Consider the following 23794-nt stretch of genomic DNA (forward strand, 5'->3'; position numbering starts at 1 on the left):
GCTTGGTTTTTTTTTTTTTTTTAAATACAATTTAAACAATTTTCCTTTTTTTTAAAAAATTTTTTTTTTTTTAAATACCTTCTTAGGTAGTAGGGTAGGTACCTATGTTCACCATAGTGTGAGATTATTTTATAGTAAATGTTAAAGACTCGAGGCTAATTTATTTATTTATTTTTTTAAGTCAGGAGTAACGATTTTATGGCAAACCGTGCAGTTTTTGAAGCAAAACTAAGAATTTTTTTTTGATTAATCAAGTCAACTGTGGTGATGTGTTTAAAAAAGTTTTTATATAAACAAATCTACTAATCAAATTAATCAAATAAAATATGCTGCCAACAACCTGCAGTAGAACCAGATATGATTTTATTCCGCGTTTTACGTTTTATTTTGTCAAAATCCATGGCCTACATTACCCACAGTGCAACACTAACGCTCGAGCACTGCCTTCGTGGGTTCGGAGTATCCGGGTGTTTTCGGGAGTGTATGCTAATAACGGTGAAAGGCAAATTAGCTTGGGGTGACTGTGGTGATTTCTACTAAGTAACGTTTTTTTTATTAATAAATAAATTGACGAATTCGATAGTTTATCAATAGTTTAGTCTCTAGAGTGAAAAAACAAAGTGAGGTCGACATATTGCCGATAAAGGTCAAAGGCAGAACCGGACGAACGTAGGCGTTTTTTCTGCTTTATTTCTGTTATTAAATAATATATATTTAATTTGATATATCCTTCACTTCAACCACTAGATGTCGCCAAAGTTTCACAAATGCCTGCCATGTGTGACCGTCTGTTGCTAATTATAACTTCATCTCATTATAAAATAACATCATTAATTAGTTAAAAGCTTATAAGTAAATATTAACTGAGGCAGTGTGTTTGCATTGAGTGAAGCAGAATATAGAAATGTGTTACAGTATGAAAAAATTAAATGTCATATGTTTACGGTTAGGTGTGTTGGACATTAGCCCACATTTTAGACTAACAGGTGCACCCTCTACCTGTAATCAGTGCCGGGAGAGGAACAGAGGGAGGGGTACGTGTGTAAATGTGTCGGAGGGAGGGGGGAGTTATATAGTCTCCCATTGGGTGAGTTGTCCAGACAGGCGTACTAGACAGATTACTACCGCTGCCGAATACAGAAAGCAGTCTGAGGGCGCAGCAGCAGCAGCTTGCCACTACCTGTCCTCCATTTGTGGTTTAAGGTGGAGGTAGAGGTGAAGGCGGCTGGTATTGTGGTCTTTTTGTGTGCTTTTCTTTGCTCCAATGGAGGCGGCCGTGCTGAACCCCGCGATCATGACGGAGGTGGACTGCAACAGCAACACCCTGAACGCCGAGCTGGAGGTGAAGAAGCTGCAGGAGCTGGTGCGCAAACTGGAGCGGCAGAACGAGCAGCTGCGCACCCGAGCCGGCGCCGGGGGATACTGCCTCCCCAGCCCGCTGCCCACCCTGCTGTGCCACTCGTCCTTGGGCTCGTTCTCTGCCCCCGAGGAGCCTTTCGACTATTTCCACCCGCACAGCGGCAGGGATGGAGCGGCTGCTGCTGCGAGGGAGGAGGACGACGACGACGAGGAGGAGGATGCATCCGAGCCGTCGGTTCTGGACGAGCTGGAGCTTCTGGATTTGAATTCCCTGAGCTGCTCAGAGGAGTCTGATGAAACCTGGTAACTGCACACTGCTTCTTTTTAACATTTCCAACCATGTGTTGCTCAGTCATGTTGTCTGTGATTTCTAACTGAAATGTGGGATTTTAAAGCTTTGTTTTCAGCTGCTCCAGCCCTCTGCAGTGCCCCAACAAAGCCACACACACCTTGAAGTTAATCAGGCCCTACTTATGTGCTGCCACTTGCCTATAAAGCTTCAGGGAAACACTTCTTGTGTTTTGCTGTGGAGTGGCTGCAGAGAGGACCAAATCAAATTAAGGAAGTGAAATTTTTTGCTGATTTTTGTCACAGCTTGTGAGGTGTTGTGCAAACTCATAAACAGGAAGTGGCCCAGGGCTGCATTTAACTAATACAAGTGGTCATTTTTTCACTTGTAGCAGTGTACGTGTATACTTATATATGTATGTATATAAGTATACACGTATATATGTACATGTATACATATATACGTGTATACTTATATATGTATGTATATAAGTATACACGTATATATGTACATGTATACATATGTACGTGTACACACGTGTGTATATATACGTATACATATATATACATACGTGTATACGTATGTATATTTTTTTATATATATACTTAAAAATATATATGTATATTTTTAATTCAGCGGGCTAAATACTGAAGGAATCTATCCTGTTGCACTAGTATCGGTCCAATAGCAATACCAGCATTGGTATCTGTATTATCAATATTCGTATCGATCCACCCGCCTTTATTAATTACCTGAAAAATGTTGTATTTTACTACCTTAAACACCACTGTTGTTTGTTCATTTGCCAACATTTGATATACTTACTTTAAAAACTCTTTTAATGGAAAAAAAAATCCTACATGTATATGATGAGTGATTTATTAGAACCTCAGGAGATCAAACCCATGTTTGAAGGCTGCGGCACATCCTTTTATTTGCCGGATTCATACTGCAGAGAGAGAGAGACACACAGACAGACAGACATGTGTGGGTGTGCACTCAGTCCCCTTCAGGTCACACTCTCACCTGATGTCAGCCGGGGTTTTAATCTATAATTCAGCTTCTTCCATGTTGCCCACAGAGCAACAGCATCCGGGCTGTCAGAATAATCTGATCCACTCTGTTTGAGCCTCTTCCTTGCTTCTAAAAAGGCTTGACACCACCTTCAAACTGAGTGGGAGACAGATTTCTCTGACAGGAAACGAGTTGGTGGCGCAAAAGGAACGATGGAGTCTGGAGTGCGATCTGTCATGGACTGTGTGCTGAGAGATTATATATGTATGTCACAGCACTGAATTATCCAGATTGAGTTGGTTATCTGTATTCAACAGCTAAGAGTTGAGTTAAAAGAATAGCCACGTCATTAAGGCTAGATATGTAGTGAGGAGGATGTTGACATGAAACAGGAGAAGTTTTAAAAGAGGTAATAAGAGTAATATTTGTCTATATATTTTAATAGTCGCAAAGAGAAACTACCAGGTGTAATTGATCATGATGGATAACAACAAGTTAACAGGCCTGTGTATGTAAACGCCTGACCACAGCTTCTTATGACAGAAAAGGAGGAAGTGCTCAGTTGGGCATTGTTAAGTACAGGTTTTAGATGTCTTTCAAGCACAAATTTGGGCAAAACAATGGCAGTAATTTGTGTTTTCTTGTTTTGCCATCTCAAATGTGAGCTTTTACCGCTTTTCTCAGAGTTACACAAACACATTCTTTGGTTTTGAACTGTTTGTTGGGCAGTAACATCATCTCTACGCCCTGAAACATTAGGATGGACTACTTGGTTTATAGGCTAAATAAGTAAAGCTCCAGTTGGCTTTCAGAATGAATGAGCATTCAAGCACCTTACTACAGAGTAAGTTTTTGTTGACCTTGTCTCCCAGATTTGTCCCCACCACAGTGTACACACTGTCCAGCTCTTTGTAGTCTCTTAAACTGCTCCCCTGATCATGTTTGAAAAGATCTGGGATTGGCCAGAGTCTCCTATCAGAGCTCATAGAAGGTGTAGAAGTCTAGTTCACTCTTGCTTCTCTTTCCAGGTTATATGTGTCATCAAAGGACAGCAGGTCGGAGACCACGAGCGACGCCCTCACACCGCTGCAGTGGTGCCGGCAGGCTCTGGAAAGCCCCAAATCGGAGGTGGAGGCCGCCAGAAGGTCGCTGTCCCTCCGGCTAGAGCAAGGTGCGAGTCAACTGGTTTGTTTGTAATTTGTGTGTCTGTGTGTAGAGGCGCCTCTGACTGCCCCCCCCCCCCCCCCCCCAAAAGGAGGTTGGATTGTACACACCTGGCTGTGCAGGTCAATGGTGCAAAAGAAGACACAAGCCACACGATTAAGTTGCTGCTGGGAGCACTGCTGTAGCTACTGCTGCAAGAAAGACGATCAAGTCTGATATTTCTCTGAGTAGATGAGTGAAGAGTGGGAGTTTCTTCCTCATTAACTTGGAGTTCAGCCTGTGGGTGTTTCTCAAGACGGTTTCTCTTAATAAAATGCATCTTTATGTTGGGAGCATTTCAGAGCTTGAAGTCGCAGTTCTGTTGTTTAGTGCACGCTAAAACCAAAGGCTGAGGCAGCGGATTAGTTTGCAGGGTGCCGCTCGCCTCCGGGCTATTTTAAAACTGATGTACACAGCTTTTAGTGTCTTGCCAAAAACAAGAGCGCTTGCTACCTCGCACGCCCCTACTGTCTCTCACAACACAAATGCTGGCCAGGAGGAAGTGTTGGTGTTAGTTCGTACAGATCTTGCACACAGCACAGCTGCTGGCTTGTTAGAAAGAAATGTGTGAGCACAAATACACTACACTGCAAAAAGTATTCACTCATCTACCTTCACACAGATCTGAACCTAAGTGACCTCCCATTCTTAGGGTTTGATATGATGTCGGCCCTTTGCAGACACGACAGCTTCAACTCAGGTTCAGGAGTGTTTATGGGAATTTTTGAACATTCTTCCAGAAGTACAGTCGGATGAAGGCCTGGTTCACAGTCTGCAATCGAATTAATCCCAAAGGTGTTCTGTCGGGTTGAGGTCAGGACTCTGTGCAGGCCAGTCAAGTTCTTCTACACCAAATTCTCTCCTCTGTGTCTTTATGGAGCTTGCTTGTACAAGCAGTCTGTATGGCTAGCTGCTTGATTTTTATACACCTGTGACCACTAAAGTGATTGGAACACTTGAATTCAATAGTTTGTATGGATGAGTGAATGCTTTTGGCAGTATAGTGTATTACTGATGAGATGAGTCGCTGGGTTCAGCAGATTAATTCGTCAACACTGGTTTTTGTTCAGTGTGGATGAATTCCTTAAAACTGTATCAGCGTTTGAGCGTGAGTTTCAAAATGACATGCAGACACATTTAAATCATTTATTTTTTCACACCAGTATGATAAAACTTCAAAAGCTTCAATTCATCTTTAAAATACAGAAAAGCTGCAAAGCTTGACTTTTAAAGAGTTGTCATCAAAACCAAAAGCTCAGACTTCAGACTGCTCTGAATGCTCAGTCAGTGACAGCTTGAGTCTGTTGGCACTGATGTGAGAGAGCAGGTACAAGCCCCACCCACTCACTGTCAAAAGCTTCTGTTTGTGAGAACCATCCAATCAGAAGAAAGCTAGCTTTAAGGACATAATGAGATAAGAGGATTATTTTGGTACTGTGAATCATGCAAAGCTGTACTAAGAATACAAATGCAGAGGTAGAAATTAATAGAAAAGTCCCCCCTAAAAAAAAATAAAAATAAAAAAAAAAAACAGCCCAGCTTCTCATTTACTTGAGCAATGTGTAATAATTCATTCAGTAATGAATAAGTAAAGACTCTCTTTACTTTAGATACGTCAGCACATCTGTGGCCTCGGCATGTCAGCATAAGAAAAGTGTAATTCCACTCAATTTATTTTTATTAATTTGTTGTTGTTGTTGGTATTATATAACAATGTTAATTTTTAGTTTTCCAGCTAAAACTGTTCTTGTGGCCCTTTTCTGAGTTTGTATTGAGCGGTGTTGTGTTACAAGAAAGTTTGTGTTATTGTATTTAGAAGGTCATTAATTACGTTCCTTTTGTGTCAAAATGTCACCTGTGCGATTGCTCTGACAATATGACGGCAAACTTCGTCTGCTCCAATATCTCTTTAAAATGAAATGCATACAGAAGGTCTTTGTTTTTTGTTGCCTGTTTGAAATTACCACAAAGCTGCCAGCAAACTGCGTGGGGTGGAGGAGAAGGAAAAACGTCACACTCTGTTTTGGTGATTGTGCCGTATGAACAAGTACAGGCAGAAAATACGAGCTTGTTCATCTCTGCTTTTGTTACCTGTTGAAAATCAAGATTGACAGCTGCTTGTTTGGCTTCTCAACTTACTCAGCTTGAGCAGCTTGTTTCTTGATCTTCATGTCTTGGATTGTGTATGAGAAGTTGTGTTCTCAGTGGTGGTTTACTGTTTGTGGACTGAACAGTTTGCTCAGTCCAACATTGTATGCATTAAAGTCAAACTAATGGCCACACAAAAGTTGTTGATATTTGTGTAGCTATTTTCTCTGTGCCATTTTTTTTGGAGGAGCCATTAGCAAGAAAAGAGCTACCACTCATTTGTTTATCTTGCTAGTAAAATAAGAAATGGGTACAGTGATTTATTGAAACATGTAAATACAGTATTTCAGGCAGAAACAGAGTTTGGACAACAAAATTTCAACTTTATTTGTATAGCAAATACTAAACAACTTTAGGTGACAAAAGTGCTTTACAGTGAACACAAAAATAAGGGACAATAGAAAAATAAAGTACTCTAAGATAAAAGTACAATAAAATAGGAATGCACTGAGATGTTTGAGACCATTTCTGATGAGACGTCAGTGAACAAATGATCCACTGAAGTTCCAGATATTTTTCATAGATTCAAGAAAAGAAATGTTGTTGTCTGAAGGACTGCACTGAAAATGAGTGAAAAAGCAGCCATTGTCCAAAGAAACACTTTAGAAAACCTCTAGAACTGGTGACTCTTTAGAAAATGATAAAGTCTGGCTCTTTGTAAGCAATATATAAAGAAACGAAGGTTGGTGCACTAAAGTGTTTTCCAGAATTTATCATGGTGATCCCTTTTTTACCAATATGAAAGCTGATGAAGGCAGGGGCATGACATTTTTACCTAAATCCTGTTTAAAAAAAATGTATCTCACCCCTCAAACTTGTTCAGATAAACCTGTGATGGTCAGACGGGAGGTGTTTGGACTGATATGCAAAGACGCAGCAGTAGTGTGCTAGAGCACAAGTGTAACGTGACACTGCATTTGTTTAATCAGCTTAAGAAGCAGGAGACATTTTCTGTGAGAGGTAAAATCTCAGCAGGTCTGGAGATGAATGGAAACAGCTGGCAGCACAGTCACTAGCGCTCTTTTTAAATGATCCACTTTTTAAAGCCAGTAAGATAAGCAGTCACCTCAGTAATGCTTCCTAAGTACTCTGTGGTCACGGTGATCAGTCTGAGGTCGGCTCACCTTCATCCGTGCACTGCAGGGCTCAGCAGTCCGTCGGCACTTCTTAGGCAGATCAGGCCCAGGTCAGCTGACCTGCGTGTCTGTCATAATTACAGCCGTCGCTTAGCGATACTGAGCAACCGGAAAAGCTCTGAGCAAGTAAAACCGGAAGTTGGTCTAAATATACCAGCAGGTTAAAGCAAGGAGCAGACCAGTGGATCGATTGGCAGTGGTGAGGCCGCCGCTTGGCTTAGTGTTGTCATGGTTACCTCATGGGTCTGTAAAAATTGATTTTTTTTTTTTGTTTGGAGTTTATCGACAGGTGACCTGGAAAAAGCAGATCAGGATCATCAGTCCTGATGTCCGTGTGCTTATCGGAGTCCTCATCAAATCGATGGGTCTCTTTGTAGTTTGCTGTGTGTGTGCGTGCGTGTGTGTGTGTGTGTGTGTGTGTGTGTAAGATGGGGCTGCTTGTGAAGTGTGAGTGGAGGCGACAGCTCCCACGGCCTCAGCTGAACAGGCAGCTTAACGCCCGCAGCCTTTAATGAGGCGAGATGGAGCTCCACTCACCTGCGTGGGCGCGCTCGTCTGCATACGATCCCGCTCAGCCTCCACATACTTAGGAATCAAGTAATTATGTGCAGTGTTAAAGTCAAAGAAATACTTCACTTACACTGCAATTTTGCTTCCATCAAGGGCCGGCTGTTGGTGTAGAAAGGCTAATCTTCACACTGTAACCGCAAAGCTTGCAGAAAGAGCAACATTGAATTTAATCTTGTTAGATGCGCAGAGTGGAGATTCACCAACGCAATCCAAAAATTCACTGTGACAGTAATGTTTTTGATTAAATCAATTAATAAAGAAAGGAGGCAAGATTTAAAGCCTGCATGTATGCCTGTTCTTTGTGCAAAAGCATCCCCCGCCTCCTTATGCAGTTTCAGCAAGTCTCTAATGGTATCATGCCATCATTAAGTCAAAGTTTAGGTTTGCCAAGGCAAATAATTGGTGCTCATGTTTGGTGCTATTGAAAAGTGCCTTGAATCTGTTTTCTTTCTAGTGACCAGCCAGGATCCACACATGGTTGCAAAAGGGGGTCCAGCTGTCTGGATGTCAGTCAGTTAATCTCTTGCTAAGCACTTTGGCACCATAAATTCAGCAGGAAGTCTCTAGGTGGCCATGTTTGATATGACTAGAACGCACAATCAAGTAAGCTACGACTTCACATTCAGAGTTTGACATATCCTGATGCTACAGTCACACAAAGGAAACCGGTCATTGGAGACAAAGTTGTTGCTACTGTGTGCATTGAACTTGCGATTGTGTTGCCTTTTGAAATGGTCATTTTGAAGATGAGGACCATGTCTGAAACCACTCATAGTCAGCTGCCGTCTTCAAAGCAACGTTGGCGTGTCAAGACGGCCATAAAACAACAACAAGAGGTTGATAAGGGTTGGGAACTGCATGACAACTTGACCTCATTGTTGCTATACAGTGATTAATTGCGCTAAACTGGCAAAAATTACAAATCTGCATGCACGGAAATTCACATTCACGACTTGAATTCAGAGACCAGCCCAACTCACAAATCTGAAACAGGAAGTCCTCCACAAATAGTGACGTAGTTGCTGCAGGATGACAATTTAACTGCAAAATGACATGGTGCTCGGCAGCATGGCTTTGATACAGGAATACAACCAGTCGGCAACCAGATGTCACTTTGAACTTTAGGTTATTGTGAGCATCTAACAGAACAAATTGTGGATTAATCAAGAAGATCAAATAGCCCCTCTCTCTGTTAGATTTTTTTCATTTTCCTCATCTTTATTCAATTCAATTCAATTCAATTTTATTTATATAGCGCCAAATCACAACAAATGTCGCCTCAAGGCGCTTCATACGATTTATGATGACATCAGTAGGAAACATCATGAATTGGTCATCTCAGGCACAGAAGCCACCTGCTTTTTGCTTGTGTGAGGAAGAGCTAACCTCTTGTCTTGTTTCAGAGAGGATGATCTGAAGGCCTAGAATCAGATAAAATGAGGATTATTTTGAACTGTGACTCATGCAAAGCTACTCTGTTCAAGTCTTGGTGTAGCAGCCAGAACTCGATACTTGTGTATTTCATTACAGCATATCTTTTCGGCCACACTTGGCTTGTAGCAAGTTACTTCCTGAGAGCCATGTTGCCAGTTAGACACATTTCTACGGTAACTCAGGCTTGTTTTAGATGGGCTGAGTGCAAGTGCTGACAAACAAATCTTAAGGAATATTGCAGCTGCTGTGATCACTGTGCTGGAGTGTCACCTCTGCATTGCTGATCACATGCCAACCTTCCATGTGCTTTAAACTAGCCTCCCGTTGCAGTCTCAGTATTTGGGTCACAGAGTTCGACTCCCTGACTCGGCTACATCCTCTGAAGTTGCCTCGGCTGTGCACCTTGTTGCATCAGAGGCGGTTAAACCTCCACTCGACACACTAACCATCCTCTGCAGAGGAATCCTCCCACCAACTCGGCCCACTAGCTCTCTCTCCCCCACCCGAGGTTTGCCGTGATGAAATGAAGAGCTGTTGCCATAGCAACGGTTTACATGAAAGGTTCGCAGCTAAATGCTTTTATATTCACATTGACAGGTAAAGGAGAGAAAGATTTCCCTCGCATCTCTGTGCGGACACCAGCTTCACTCGCACACCTTTTAAATAACACAAGCAGTATTTTCTTTTATTCACCTCTGATTCCAAAAGTGTATGTGTGTGTGTCAAAGCTGTCATGTTTCTTCTTTCTATGAATAGTAGCAGCCATTTGTGTGAGAGGCGCACAGCACCAGGTACAGCTGCATTGTGTGAGCATCTCTGTTGTGTTGAATCCTGCTTTGTCCTCGGCGCTGAGCTGCTGAATAGAGCAGTCGGTGACAGACACCGCTGGTGAGGTAGCGGCTGCACAGCGCTGCCCTCATGCACAAAGACATCTGTGATGTCTGGCTTTGTGTGGTTATTGTCTTTTTATCTCTGATTTTGAGCTGTAAAGAACAAAAGAGTCGAACTGATGGTGATTTTTTTTTCTTTTTTTTTTTAAATCCCATAGAATATTCACATTTAAAGAGATATTACACCCAAAAAATGTTAAAATGTTTCATTTTGGATGCTTGCTGGTGTGAAGTACCAATTCATTGTGAGGAAATGAGGACTGCGGCTCATTTACACTCTAGTTTGTCCTTTATTCCCACTCCTGCACTCATTGATGTAGAGCTATCGAGGCACAGGTGGAGTAAAAGGACATTAATCGAGTTGGCAACAAGTCGTTACTGTAAGTGAAATAAAAGCTTCTCAGTGATGTCCTTCTAGTTTCTACGTCTACCCGACTCTGAGCTTAAATGTTACAGTCAGTCCTTTATTAACAGAAAAACAATAATATTATGCTCATAAATATATATTTATAAGTGCATAATTATGTATTCTGACAAACTGTGTTCTCAAACTTAGAATTAATCTGTTAAAAATACGTAGGTGCAGGTTTGTGGTTTGTCATATTGGCCCGCCACCTTGAACACACTGTTCAGTCTTGTTTTATGTATTTAGCTTGAGACCGGCCACATACGAGAAGAGAAGTCATAGACAAATTTTAATTCATTTCTGCAGCTTCAGAGTTGAGATATGATAAAGTACTGACATCTGAGAAGGGTTCCTTATTTGCAAAAGCAGTGAAAAAGTGACTCAAAGAGTCACCAGCTAATGATAAGGTCAAGTGACCTGAAAACTTTTTATCTGACAAAGAGTCTGACTTCATTCTCACATCATAGTCTGACAGATGGTAAGTCTAACAATGCTAGAGCTACCCACAAGGTTTCACTAACGGAGGTTAACGCCGGCTAAAAGAGACTAACGGCAGCTAACACTGGCAAAAATGATTAAATCAGCACTTATTGGCCAAAAAGTTCAGGATATCTGTTCCAAATAACGGATGTGTATATCCCTATATTAATGAAATATGATCTGTTCAAAATAAAAATGTTTTTGTATGTTAGGAAATCTTTTTCATTTTATACAAGATTGATAAGTAAAACTTTATTTATATAGCACCTTTCAAGATAAAAATCACAAAGTGCTTCACAGAAGCTAAAACCTAAAAATAAAAATCAACAAAAAGCAAGTTTAAAAAGATGAGTTTTTTAGCTGACCACTGAGTCCATAGATCTCAGGCTCAAAGGGAGATGGGAGATTGATGCAAAATTTGCACTGCAAATAAAAGCAAATGTGTTTATCTGAAATTAGTCAAAGAGATTCTCCAAAAGATTATTACTAAAATATTATTGGGCAGTTGGAGCTGTATGATGGAACTTCACTTTTATATAGAGACGGAACCAAAATATGAACTATCGACGGAAGTGAGTGAAATCAAATGTTAATGTGTATTAATTCTAACAAGCTGCTGCATATTCTCAGTATTGGCCTTTGCTACATGGTCCGTGAACAGTCTAGCAACATGTTTGATCTACCCATCAGTCATGTAATATGGGAATGTTTTATTTAAATAAATGGGTGTGTCAGCTCAGTAACTTCCACTGATCAGTGTTGTCAGACTAATTTTACATTGTGGGCACCATCCAGCCCAATTTGATTTTATGTGCGCTGGACCATTGAAGTTACAGCATCGATAAACATGTCTACCTGCCAGTTGTTTCCCTCATAGTATGAAAACTCTTTCCCTTCTTCCATATTTAACACCCTTTGTCCAATAAATTTCAGCCTTGCCTCTCTAACTTTGTCTCCAAAGTTGGGTGTTGGAATACTAATGGTAAAGAACGCCTACATTTCTACCTACTTTGGTGTGGTATGCCATTCCTTGGGTGAAGTCTTTTGACATATTGTACTTTTGACAAGTACAATATTTTGTGCAAGTATCCTTCTACTTTCCAAGTGTCACATTTTCTAAAGCCGTCCACTGGGTCAGTTTGGTGGCCCAGTTCTGTCCCCTGGACCAAATGTTTGACTTGACACCCCTGCACTGAAAGCATGATTGGTGCATGTACTAAAAACTACTTCACCCTTCGGGATAATGCACACTTAATGTGAAACTATAGTTTGTATATAAAAGTATGATAAATAAAAATATAATTTTTTTTCTTTTTTGGGGGGGGGTAGTTTTTGTTAGATGAGTCGATGTACTCACATGGAGATGGCTTGTTTATCAAGAGGTAGTCACTCCTTAAGTCATTATTACCAGAGTATCCACTACTAAATACCCTGCTTTTTATCATTAATTTCTCTATATTGGACTAACATTTATAAAATAAACCTGATCTTGTATTAAATTAGACTTGAAACCAATGTTTAAGACTATAAATTGAAATTTACTAAGTAAATAAAGTGAGCAGTTGGGCCACTTTCCCCTTAGACTTCTAGATAAGCGCACTTGCTTTGTTGTGCACTCCTGAATATTCACAAATTCCAATAATTATGCTGAAAAGAGCAGAAATCTTACACACACACACTGTCGTGTGTGTGTGTGTGTGTGTGTGTGTGTGTGTGTGTGTCTTTCTTTTGTTTCTTTATCCACTCACAGCTTTTAGTTGGTGTGTCATGTCTGACAGGGAAACGTAACAGTTTGTATTAAACATATGCTAACTCTGTGCTTGTGTTCTCCCTCCTTCAGTCTCCAGGTGGCGTAGCTCCCTGTCCAGCCCCTCTCCTTCCTCCTCTCCCGGTCCTCCTCTGAGTCGAGTCGCCGGAGTGTCTCCCATCAGTGCTTCCCCTCCAACCAAGCCCTGCTCCACTCCTCAGCCGTCTGAAAGACATGGTACCAATGTTTTATCTTTTTTCAAAGCATCATAATCAGCTGGCCTGGGACTTAAATTTCCTCGAGTACTGTCCAGATTTGAATATCAGTGCAACTTTCACTCATGAATCAGCTGTCTGTCACATCTTTTTCTCCCAAAACTTACTTCCCCTCCCTCTGTGCATCAGTTCCTTCCCTCTCCTCCCCGCTCCACCCTGTCCTCCATCGGGCTCTCAGTCCCATCGGGAAGGAGCTCTCCCCTGTAGCTGAGAGGACTCCCACCTTCCTCCCTCACCCGCTCACCCGAAGTAAGCCTGCCTTTGCTGCTCTTCTTAAAAGAACATGTTGATTCCTTACAAACATTAAAAATTTAATACGTATTGTAACCAGAATACGAATGTGCCGGGGGAGGGAAAAACTGGGTCATGCTCAAGCTTTTTATACATTATTCCAAACATTCCCTCCTGTAGGAAGTTGAAATTGAAGAATATATTTTCATCGCAGCCTCTTTTTTTTTTTTTTTTTCCTCTGCCCTGCTTGTTGCTCGTTATACGACTACATTTCACTGCTGCACGTGAATCCTGTTTGAAGGCAAAGTGGATTCAAGTGCATTATTAGCAATGGAAAAAACGGCGTTCCAGACACAGGAGAGAGCGAAGCTGCAGGGAATAAAACTGCTCAGCCCTGAAGGGAGCGAGCTCACATCCTGAGCAATGTAGCTCAGAAATAACTGCTGGGGGGGCTAAGTAGTGGTGGTGGGTGTTTGCCCAAAGCTTATTTCCATGACATTGGCTTTAATGAGCCTTTTTCATGTGCTCTCCTAAACAGGAACCTCCCTGCCCTCCTCTGTGCCACCAATGTGTTCGGGGCTGTCAAATGGGCTCTGTGCTGGGCTCAGTCAACCCAGGGTTTGTTCATTTATCTATAAGCATGCTTTCAAGAAAGAGGCACGATTGGCAGCATCTTACCAATGAAACATGCTTGGTTAAAGCTACAATACTGGAAAAATATGAAAAGGTTAAACACACTATGGCAGCTGAAGCACTAAATGTGATAGTTAGATGCTTTATTGGTCCCACAAGGGAAATTATTATTATTACAGCAGCAGGATAAGGAATAAAAATGGTCAACAACAAATAAACAAGATGGATAAAGTGCCACAGTTGCGTAGTGAGAACCTTATATTGTGAGACTGCAGCAGTTTTACATATACAACAGTGAAAACGAGGGAAATGAAAAGACTGATGTGTAAGAGAGCAGCACAGATTGTATTAATACATAATATGTACACTATAAATCTAAAACAGCTCCAAGAATGTGTAAAGGCTTTTACACTCTGAAAGCATTTAGAAAAACGATGCGAAATTCCCAATTTTTCATATGCAAGTGTCTCATAACGTTTAAATGCACCAAAAGCTCTGCATTTATGCAAAAAACAATAGAGTCATGGTGAAGTGACGATGAGCTGGTCCTGATGTTTCTAAACAAGAAAAGGAAGAAACTGAGTGATAATGGTTTGATCCAGGAGCTGTATCACAGCTGCTTTAGTACTTATTTCAGGATGTCAGTGGGGCAGTTTGAACTGTTGTTGGGAGAGTTGGGTCTAGATGTTGGGGAAACAATTTGAGAGAGCCGATTAACCCCGGAGCAACATCTGCTGTTTCCATCTCATTGTGTAGTCTGTACCGGTGCGCGTTTTAGAGCTACGACCACAAATGCAGTGATCCGATTGGTCATATCTGTTTATTCGCATGTGAAAAGTCTCAAAAATCGAGATTGATTCAAAAAAATGAATGCCAAAAAATTCCTCCTACGAAATTGTGTGAACGACTGTTTAAGAGTAGATGAGTCTGAAAAATAATTTTAAAGGCCTTAGAACAGAAATGTGTCTTATTCTCAACAGGTGTGTTCTCCTCATTGTACAGTTTCATGGAGAAATTCCACCATCAGCTGTAAGTTTTGGTATTGCTAAGAGGAAGCATTTAGAAACCACAGCAGAACCGCATAAAGTTGCAGATCGGGGAACTGATTGCTGACTTGTAACCGCAGAGCTCCAAACCTCCTCTGGCATTAACATCAGCACTAAAGCTGTGTGACAGGAGCTTCATGGCCTCATTTCTATAACCGAACAGCTCCTGTAGGTGGCGCAGCCCGTTTGGTGTGTTCTCTACCCACTGAAGGAACAACCACTTAATACCGGCCTTTTATTAAAAGCACCTCTGATCTAAACTGCACAGCAACAATATTCTAAAACTTCACTGCGATAGTTTTAATGAGGCTTTATTTATAGAGTGCTTCCCTGAAGGCATGTTACAAATTACTTCACACAAGAAAATATGACAAACTCATCGACCTGACGGAGGGGAAAAAAAACCTATTATGGGATTTGTTTTACCTGAAGAAGCTGACCGTTGACCTACCTGAGCTTGTGCTCAAAGTGGAAGTGAAGGAAATGTCATTTGTGCTGATCTCAAAAGTCTCACTTGTCTATCCAGAGAAACCTGTGTCACTCAGCACAACCCACAGACATTTTTAATGTTCCTTTCTTGATTGTTAGGAGTTAATTTCAAAGATTCAGAGACGGCTGGAGTTAAAGAAGCTCGTAAAGGTGCAGAAATCCTGGCCTGTGTGAGTCAAATAAGACTAAAGTAATTAGAATAATGGCACTGATGGAAGGGATTACTTTAGAGAGCAGTCGCAGGGAGCAGATATCAGGCAGATCGTTAACTGTGAAGAGGTTTTTGTAACCTCGGGCTTAATATTTCTGCCTCACTGCTGCCTAATGGGCTCTAATTCTGCGAGCCGAGCATCGCCCTCCATTAGTCCGGACCCCTCATCTTTATGTGGAGGACACTCTGAAGAGTGAAGGGTACTTCTCTCATCGGAGCAGTCCTGCCTCATTTGTTTAACTGTGCAGTGTGAAGTGAGACATTGGGGAGGAAAGTCTGACTTCTTGGGTCTTGTTTTTACTTGAAGGTCGCAGCCTGCGGCGCTCCACCCTCAGCCCGCAATCGTCCATGGACAGCGACCTGGGAGCATCTGAGGCAGAGGATGACTCCATTGCTCTGGGATACAAGCTGCAGGACCTCACTGATGTCCAGGTTATGGCCCGGCTGCAGGAGGAGAGTAAGTAGCAGGACCTCTGTCTGCACCCTGACTGCACTTCCTGATTTTTGATTTGAGTTGTAGACTGTTGGTTAGTTGTTTGCTTAAAATGCACTATAAATCTGAATCTTTATACAGCGAGAGATGTTTCTGAAATGATTTCAGGACAGCGGAAATCATTCTGGCTGTTCGGTCACTTTTTTATGGCTATCTGTGTCATTTGAGCCAACTCACTTCTCCTGCTGTCTGTCCCTACTGCCCCCCCCCCCCCCCCCCCCCCGTCTTAATAATTTAACATATGGCACCAGATCTCAGAGCCCATCGCTACTTCAGCTTCATTAACCCCAGGAGGTGATGTGTGTGTGTGTGTGTGTGTGTGTGTGGGTGTGGTGGGTGTTTTGCACGCTGGTCCTCATATCTCGCTCCCCCAGGTCTAAGGCAGGACCTCGCCAGCACCTCATCCGTCCTGGCCAACCGCCGCAGCCAGAGCTTGACCTTCCAGCTCAGCCAGCTCAGCGCCGGTCCCGACCTGGAGGAGGAAGACGAGGAGGACGACGAAGACTACGGTCTCCTGCCACCGCCACAGCCACGCCTCACCCGCCTGCCCCACTCCCACACTTTCTCCAGCATCCGAGACTGGCGAAGAAGCACCAGTTCCCTGTGCACCCCTCCTTCCACCCCCTCCACCCCCCCGTACCCTTCCGCTGGGTTCGCCGTTCAACCTGCGCTCCAAGCCCAGTCTCAGGGTCTTGGGCTGGGGCTGGGGCTGGGAGTGGGCAGCACCTGCGCAGCCGAGCAGCAGTGCTTCAGACCAGGATCAGGTGAGGGATGGGGGAAAACTTGATCTAAATAAAGAAACAAGGCTGTTGTGCGGAATTATCAAGGAACAGATTCCCTTTCAGCTCATTCTTCTGGTCTTCTGCTCCCTGAGAGACACTCAGACACTTAAAATAAACTCTAATACGATGTGAGAATGTAATCAAATTGTAAGTGACTTTTAAGGACACTCGAGCCTAACATTAGCTTATAACAATATCAAAAATGAATGTCTATGAGAATATACGTGTACAAATCTCTCTCTCACTCACACACACACACACACATATTATTATTATTATATATAGATAGAGATATATGTATATATACACACACGCTACACCAAATTTATGAGTATATCACCTCTTTTTCTCTTTCTTTTCTTTTTTTTTTTGTCTATTAAATAAGCTGAAAGCCTGACTGTACCTTTAATCTCAGAGTGTAGTCCTTTAATGAGGATGAACCAAAGCCTGATTTTAAGAATCTGGCACTAGAAGGTATGTCCATCCATCAGCAGACATGGATTAAAACTACTGATGATCTTTTGATAGAATCGGTACCTATTAATGCTTTGAAGAGTACTAATATAAATTATCTCTGTGTTTATGTTTTGTGTGTGTGATATTTGTGTGTATTGCTGTGTACGTGTATGACGTTGGACATGTTGTTTTGGGGGGAAAACTTCATCATGGCCTCCAGCCGAATATGAGAGTAAGTCAATAACACGGTTCAGTATATCTAACCTCATACGTCATCTCTGAACATTAATTTGGGTTTTTTTTTTTCTTCTTCTAATTGTGAACCTCGCCCCTTTAACACTGTGACGGTGTCCCGGTCCTGACCTCGCTGACGCTCTACCTGCTTCATAAACTCTTTCTAATCCTCTTGTACAACTGCTCTTAAAGCTCTCGGGCTGGCATGTGTTTCCATTTTGAGGCGGAGACTCCGAGAGTTTGATGGGATTACAAGTTAGGAGTGTATATCTGACTGTGGGAGGCTGGAAACTGTTAGCAGTATAAAGAAGATCAGAGGCTGCTTTGAGGCATCTTTAAAAATAGTTCAGCATCTGAAGGTTTCTATTTGTCTCTGTGTTTTGTTTGGAAGCCTCTCTGTTTGCAGACTCTGCAGATAACTTTATTAATCTGGCCTGGCGCAGCTCTGGATGCCTTAAATCTGTTGACTGTTTTTGTCTGTGTTAGATAAGCTGCGGAGGAGCATGCCTAACCTTGTCAGAGCTCCCAGCATGCCCAGTGTGCCCATACCAGCCAATCCCAGTGCTTCCCCTTCTTTGCTTCGTAACAGCCAGAGCTTTGATTCGTCCAGCGGACTGGCTCGACTGCAGTCCTCCAGTAAGACGCTGCTTCTCTTCTCTAATTAAAGGGACAGCTCACCCAAAAATTCATTCGCCTTGAAGGCGCCGCCAGCCAAGTAAGTTTACTAACTTCAGTTTGTCTCCTCTCGTCTTCAGTCCCCTCTCCAGGCCAACTCCAAAACAGAGTCCAGAGTGTCGGGAACTTCACCTCATTGTCACGGCCACCTCTGAAGGCCACCGCCTACGTCAGTCCCACTATCAAGGGCTCCGCCTCCATGCCCACCTCCATCAGTCTCCAGTCTCTTAATCTGAACAGCAGTGGGGGGGGTGGGGCCAACAGCGGGATCCCTTTGCTTAGTAAACCTGCAGGGACACCCACCACCTCAAACACTGCACGCAGCAGCCTGCCCCGCCCTGCCTCCTTTGTTGGTACCACAAGCTCCACCCCCCGCAGCAAGGTGGCCCAACCAGCACGAAGGTAAACTTTAAAAAGAGTGTGTGTGTGTGTGTGTGTGACACACACCTACACAAACACAAACACACACACACCTACACAAACCTACCTTATTGGACTATAGTCAGTAAATATGTAAAATAATGGATTACTTTTTAAAACTAAAGAGTATTGTGTAATTTGCTCATTTGAAGCAACAACTCTCATCAAACACCGATGTTGCTGCACTCTCCCTGGAGCACATAGTATTAGATTCATTTGGACTCGCACTAAAAGTTTGAAATGAGGCTCTACAAAGCACCGAGTGTTACTCGTCATCCACACCGCACTGGTGGGGTTCCTGAGACATGTGGCTCCAGCGAATGTCTGTTAGATTTACCTGTTGTGGAACATCATGTCTTTGTCTGTCCTCTGACTTTAGTTGTCCTCCTGTTCCCTCAGTTTACTGACTCCTCCAAAGAGCTTGTCCACCTTCAGTGCCCTCCGCGACAGCACCTGGCGAGACGGCTGCTACTGATGGACGTGCCGTTTGCAGCGGCGCAGTAGTGGCAGCGACACCCCGCTGGTTGGGGCCACTCGCTGCACTTCAGCTTCAAGTTTTGTTTCGTTTTTCCCGTGGAGATGCTTAAAGGTTTCTGACCAAAAAAAGTGACTGTTGATGACCTTAAATCTGAGATCCTGCATAGAACGGTCGGCCGAGGATCTTTGTGAACCGATCTCTCAGAGTCTATGCAGAATTTCTTCGGGGAAGTCGGGTTTTCTTAATCTGCGTTTGCACGTCAGCCCTTGAATTCACTGACTGCTTCACAATCGACGAGTGTGGTCTGTGCCAAGGGGGCGCTGTTCCCTGCTGCTCTTGTGCAATAAACCGCTGGCTGATGGGTACCAGTAATACTAACCCGCTGAAGAGGGCTGCCAGTTTGTTTTTGTTTTTTTAAGAGCCTCGTGATGCTGTGTGTGTGTGTTTGTTTATATCACATTTATTTTGAATAAATAAATAATTTCGACTAATCAGGAGATTTTTCCCTGTGGCAACGAGCGCCCACGATGCTGCTAAAGTTTAATCAGTCCCTGTGCATTTGGGTACAATTACTCCAGTTTTTACAATAAACGTAATAAATGACGTATTCGTGTACAAATCTAACTATTAAGTGTGCATACATATATATTAATTGATCCGATATTTGATTTTAAACGTGACTCTTGACCAAAATATCTGAATGTTTACACGAGTTTTGTGCATATTAACACTTTAAAACTGTCTGACCGATGAGGGGAAACGGTTCTTGTTGCACTTTTGTATAAAATCTCTCATCTTTGTTTTGTTTTTTTTGTTCTGTTTACTAACATTTGCACTTTTTTTTTTTTTTTTTTTTTTTTAATATATCTGTATTTGATTTTATGGATTTAAAGTGAGTAAACGGCTGTTAGTAAAACACTCTGGGGATGTTTCACAGTTAACACGCAGCCTAATGTAGCACCATCTGTTTGTAATATTTGACCACGGCACATTTCACAAAACCCTGACTCTTTTGTTACTGTGATAGACCGAATGAGTGAGCATTTTAATAAAATATTCTAAATTAAAGCTGTTTTTGTTTGTTACAGTGTTTCACTCATGCAAAGTGGAACAGACTTCTTCAGCATCACTTAAATTGTGGAAATGGTCAACGCTGCCACCTCGTGGTATAATATTTTAATGGCCCCGATGGCCCCGGTGGAGGTTTGACTCCACTGAACGGCTACATTGAGGTACCCCTGAGTAAGGCACCATCCCTACACACTGCTCCCCGGGCGCTGCATTGGTGGCTGCCTACTGCTTCAATGGGTGAATGGGTTAAATGCAGAGGAGTAATTTCCATACGGGGACTAACACACACACACCCCGCCACCATTAACAGGTTCACCTCATGGTCTGGAAGTGGAATGAAGGTGAGTGTTATTAACCCTCTGTGTGTGCACCTCCAAATCACATGACTGATTTAAGCTGACATAAAAACAAGCTGCAGCCACGCTGTCTCTATTTCAGCTCGTTTTGAAATTTTCATGATAGGCCACTAAATCCAGAATTATGAAAAAAAAAAAAAAATATATATATATATATATATATATATATATATATATATAAGTGATGCCTTTTTTCTATATACTAGAAAGAAGAAACAAAAGAAGAAGAAGAAAGCATTTTCTAAGGACAGTCTGAAAAGTGTAAAGACAAAAAGTCACCTCTTTCCTGTTGGTGGAAAAATGTACCCTGTCAACCAATTTTGTAAAAAAAAAAAGGGCAACATGTGGGATTTGGTTGTTTAGGAAGAGGGGAAAGTTTTGAGAGTGATGGCAGCGAGACAGAGCAAGCGAATTGGAGAGAAAGGTAGAGAGAGCGAGAGATTTGTGACATTTAGTGTGTTATGTAGTCGTTGTTTTGTGTGTTAGTGAGGGTGCTAATGACTGTCACAAAGGCAGATTGCAATGTAAACACTGTCCAGGTGGAAAACAGAAAATGTCCAGTGAGCAGCAGATCCCTGTTGATGTCAGATAATGGCCAGACTGCTTCAAGCTGCTGGTGGTGTAATGATCTAGGGGACATTTTCTTTGGACTGAGCTGAGCATCACTTAAACACACACAGTAGTAGGTGTACCTAATAAAATAACCAGAGAGAGTACGTCCGTTACAGCTTGTAGAATTATCATTAATTAGTCAGACTTTGGGTCAGCAGCAATAGGCTCCACTCAGTTTCACTGTTGATGTCAGTATTTGCAAATAAAGCCTGAAGTTTGTTAAATGATCATGTACATGCAGAGTTGTAGTTCCTGATAGTAACCACTAGAGGGCAGTTATCTTGTAACAGGGCAGCAGTGTGATCAACAGAAGTCACCAGAACAATTACTTAAATACTTCTCTGTATTCTGATAGGATTTAAAATGATCACCTGTGTTCACTGACATTTTTTTTTCAAAGAAGTACACTAAACCCAGTCCATAAAGATCCTGAAACACTTCAGCGCTGACCATAAACCCCAAAGGAGAGCATTAAAAAAGCGCCCAATGTCCCAGGTTTTTAGAAGGTTCGGGTTTTCTCAAAGATCCAGAGTCTAAAACTTTGAAAGAAAAAAAATTAAGGTATGACAGCAAAAGAACTCTTAACCTCTGGGTTTAAAAGTCTCACTTTGGATGGAAGGATCTAACAAGTTTAGAATTTTTGAGGTGTCTCCTACATTTTCAAAACCCATCATTCTGAGGAAAAGTCTGACAAGCTTTCAGAGAGAGCTTCTCATCAGATTTCTGAGGCTGATGCCATGGAGTAATGGATCAAGACCACTACAGTGCAGGGTGATACTGACAGTGGGTTTACTCCTATAATAATAATTTTTACGATCTTACACCCAGTTGAAGGACTTACCAACACTAAGGAACACGGCAAAGAACCAAATGCTCAAGACCTAAACTGAAAATAGACAATAATGGGATCTTTAATCAGGTTCTTTTTGTTAGTCTGGAATTTTAACTTGAATGACCCAAGAAACTCTTATCTGAAACATTCTAAGAAAATAAAGCCTGGACTGGTGAACAGTTGGTTGGTAGGTTGACTTTAAAAGACCAAATTCCATCGTTCAGATGAAGAACTTTAGGAAAATGATTTATAAACTCCTCGTGAAACAGCTCTGGTGGCTTGAGCGAGTCTCAACTCCTCAACCTGCTCGGCTCAAGCTCTTACGAGGCTCAGTGGTTCATTATGAAACAACTAAAGTAAATGTTAACTGTTGCTAAGCTCTTTAAGGGGAAGTCTGGGTGTGTGGTCAGATTCACTTGGCTTGTAAAAGTCTGCTTTGAACCATGGAGGTTGTGGAATTGGTTCTTCTGAGAATGGTTAGATTTTTAAAGGTCAGTAAAAGTGAAGATCAACAAGACCGCAGTGAAAAGTGTCTTGGTGGTAAGTGTCTGATTTGGAGTCAAGAACATGGTGGTACAGCCCTTTGGTAGATAAAATGCTTATGCATCTGCTGGAAAGGGGCTCAGTTGTAGGTTCAACCCTTTGGTGGATCACTGAATTTTGAAGTTCAATTAAAAAAGAAGAGAAAAGAGCACAGAGAGAAGCTTTTATATCCAGAAACATGCTCCAGGATAGACATTGGGTTGAAGCTCAAAAGATCTGGTTTCACTTCTAGAGACTGAAAGTGCAGAGATTATTCTTGATGGTGGGTTTGGGGCTTCCAAAATAGGTCCTTTCAGTTTATATTTGATTTCTTGGAAACTTAAACACATGTTTTGTTGTATGAGGTAGTAAAGATTGTGTATCTGTGTCTCTGTTGAAAGAGTGTGGGTTTAGTCTATCCATTTAACGTCCACAGCGTCCTAAAACAGACACACCAACACTTGAATTAAAAACAGGCAACAGCCTTTAATTTATTTAAAAAGCTAAAAAAAATATATATATATGTATATGTGTGTATATATACAGTGTTGCGAAGGTTACTTTTAAAATGTATTCCATTACAGAATACAGATTACATGCCCCAAAATGTATTCTGTAACGTATTCCGTTACGTTACTCAATGAGAGTAACGTATTCTGAATACTTTGGATTACTTAATATATTATCATGCTGTTTACAACTACATGAATGTACTATTGCTGTGATTTATTACTGTTACTGAAGGTCCGCGGCTCCGAACTGTAGTAAAGGGACCTCTGGCTAATACGGTGGGTTCTGTGTCGTAGCTGAAAAATAGCTTTACTTTGTTGTCTGGGTCAACTCTGCTTGTGAGAGACAGAGAGAGGCATTGAAAGGCTGCTCCAACAGAACTTATTGTTTTTGGAGGAAAACACGAACACGGTGTACAGTCGAGTCTTAATAGCTTACTTACAACTGGGCTCGTCAGGCACTCTTCTTGGCTGCAGTGGTTATTATTATATTTACATGCTTCCAGCTCCCGTTTTTGCTCGATGACAGCTCGTACTTTTCCTTTTTCTCCCTCCCTCGCTCACAGACACATAACGTGTATGGCAGTCCATTCTCCCTGCAGCACGGACTACACTGCCTATGATGCTACATTCTTTAGAGCTATACCTGTAGCATTCTGCCTGTTAGCTTAGCACAACAACAACAAAAAGGCCTCTCTCACCCAGGAAACACGTAGAGCGAGAGCGGCACCCTGTAACCATGGCAACAGTAACGCTGCCGCCTGGAACAACAGAACGTAGCTGTCAAACAAAA

At 42.0% G+C, this 23794-nt stretch overlaps 1 protein-coding gene across 4 annotated transcripts; it reads left to right on the forward strand.

Annotated features, from left to right (window-relative positions):
• Positions 1 to 92: 92 nt before the first annotated feature.
• On the forward strand, positions 93 to 20171 carry LOC146491559 (SLAIN motif-containing protein 1-like). Of its 4 annotated transcripts, XM_085151401.1 has the most exons (10): positions 1049 to 1662; positions 3691 to 3833; positions 12770 to 12913; positions 13081 to 13200; positions 15869 to 16018; positions 16429 to 16818; positions 17513 to 17524; positions 18013 to 18162; positions 18282 to 18603; positions 19021 to 20171. In XM_085151401.1, exons 1-10 carry the CDS (start codon positions 1265 to 1267, stop codon positions 19094 to 19096), a joined length of 1905 nt encoding a protein of 634 aa, XP_085007527.1. In that variant the 5' UTR covers positions 1049 to 1264; the 3' UTR covers positions 19097 to 20171. The 4 variants fall into 4 exon arrangements, with proteins under 4 accessions (XP_085007529.1, XP_085007531.1, XP_085007527.1 ...); XM_085151403.1 differs by lacking the exon at positions 13081 to 13200 and having other exon boundaries at positions 93 to 1662; XM_085151402.1 differs by lacking the exon at positions 17513 to 17524 and having other exon boundaries at positions 1051 to 1662.
• The last annotated feature ends 3623 nt before the right edge of the window (positions 20172 to 23794 follow it).

This window comes from Neolamprologus multifasciatus, chromosome 23, assembly GCF_963576455.1.
Source record: "Neolamprologus multifasciatus chromosome 23, fNeoMul1.2, whole genome shotgun sequence".
Taxonomy (NCBI): Eukaryota; Metazoa; Chordata; class Actinopteri; order Cichliformes; family Cichlidae; genus Neolamprologus; species Neolamprologus multifasciatus.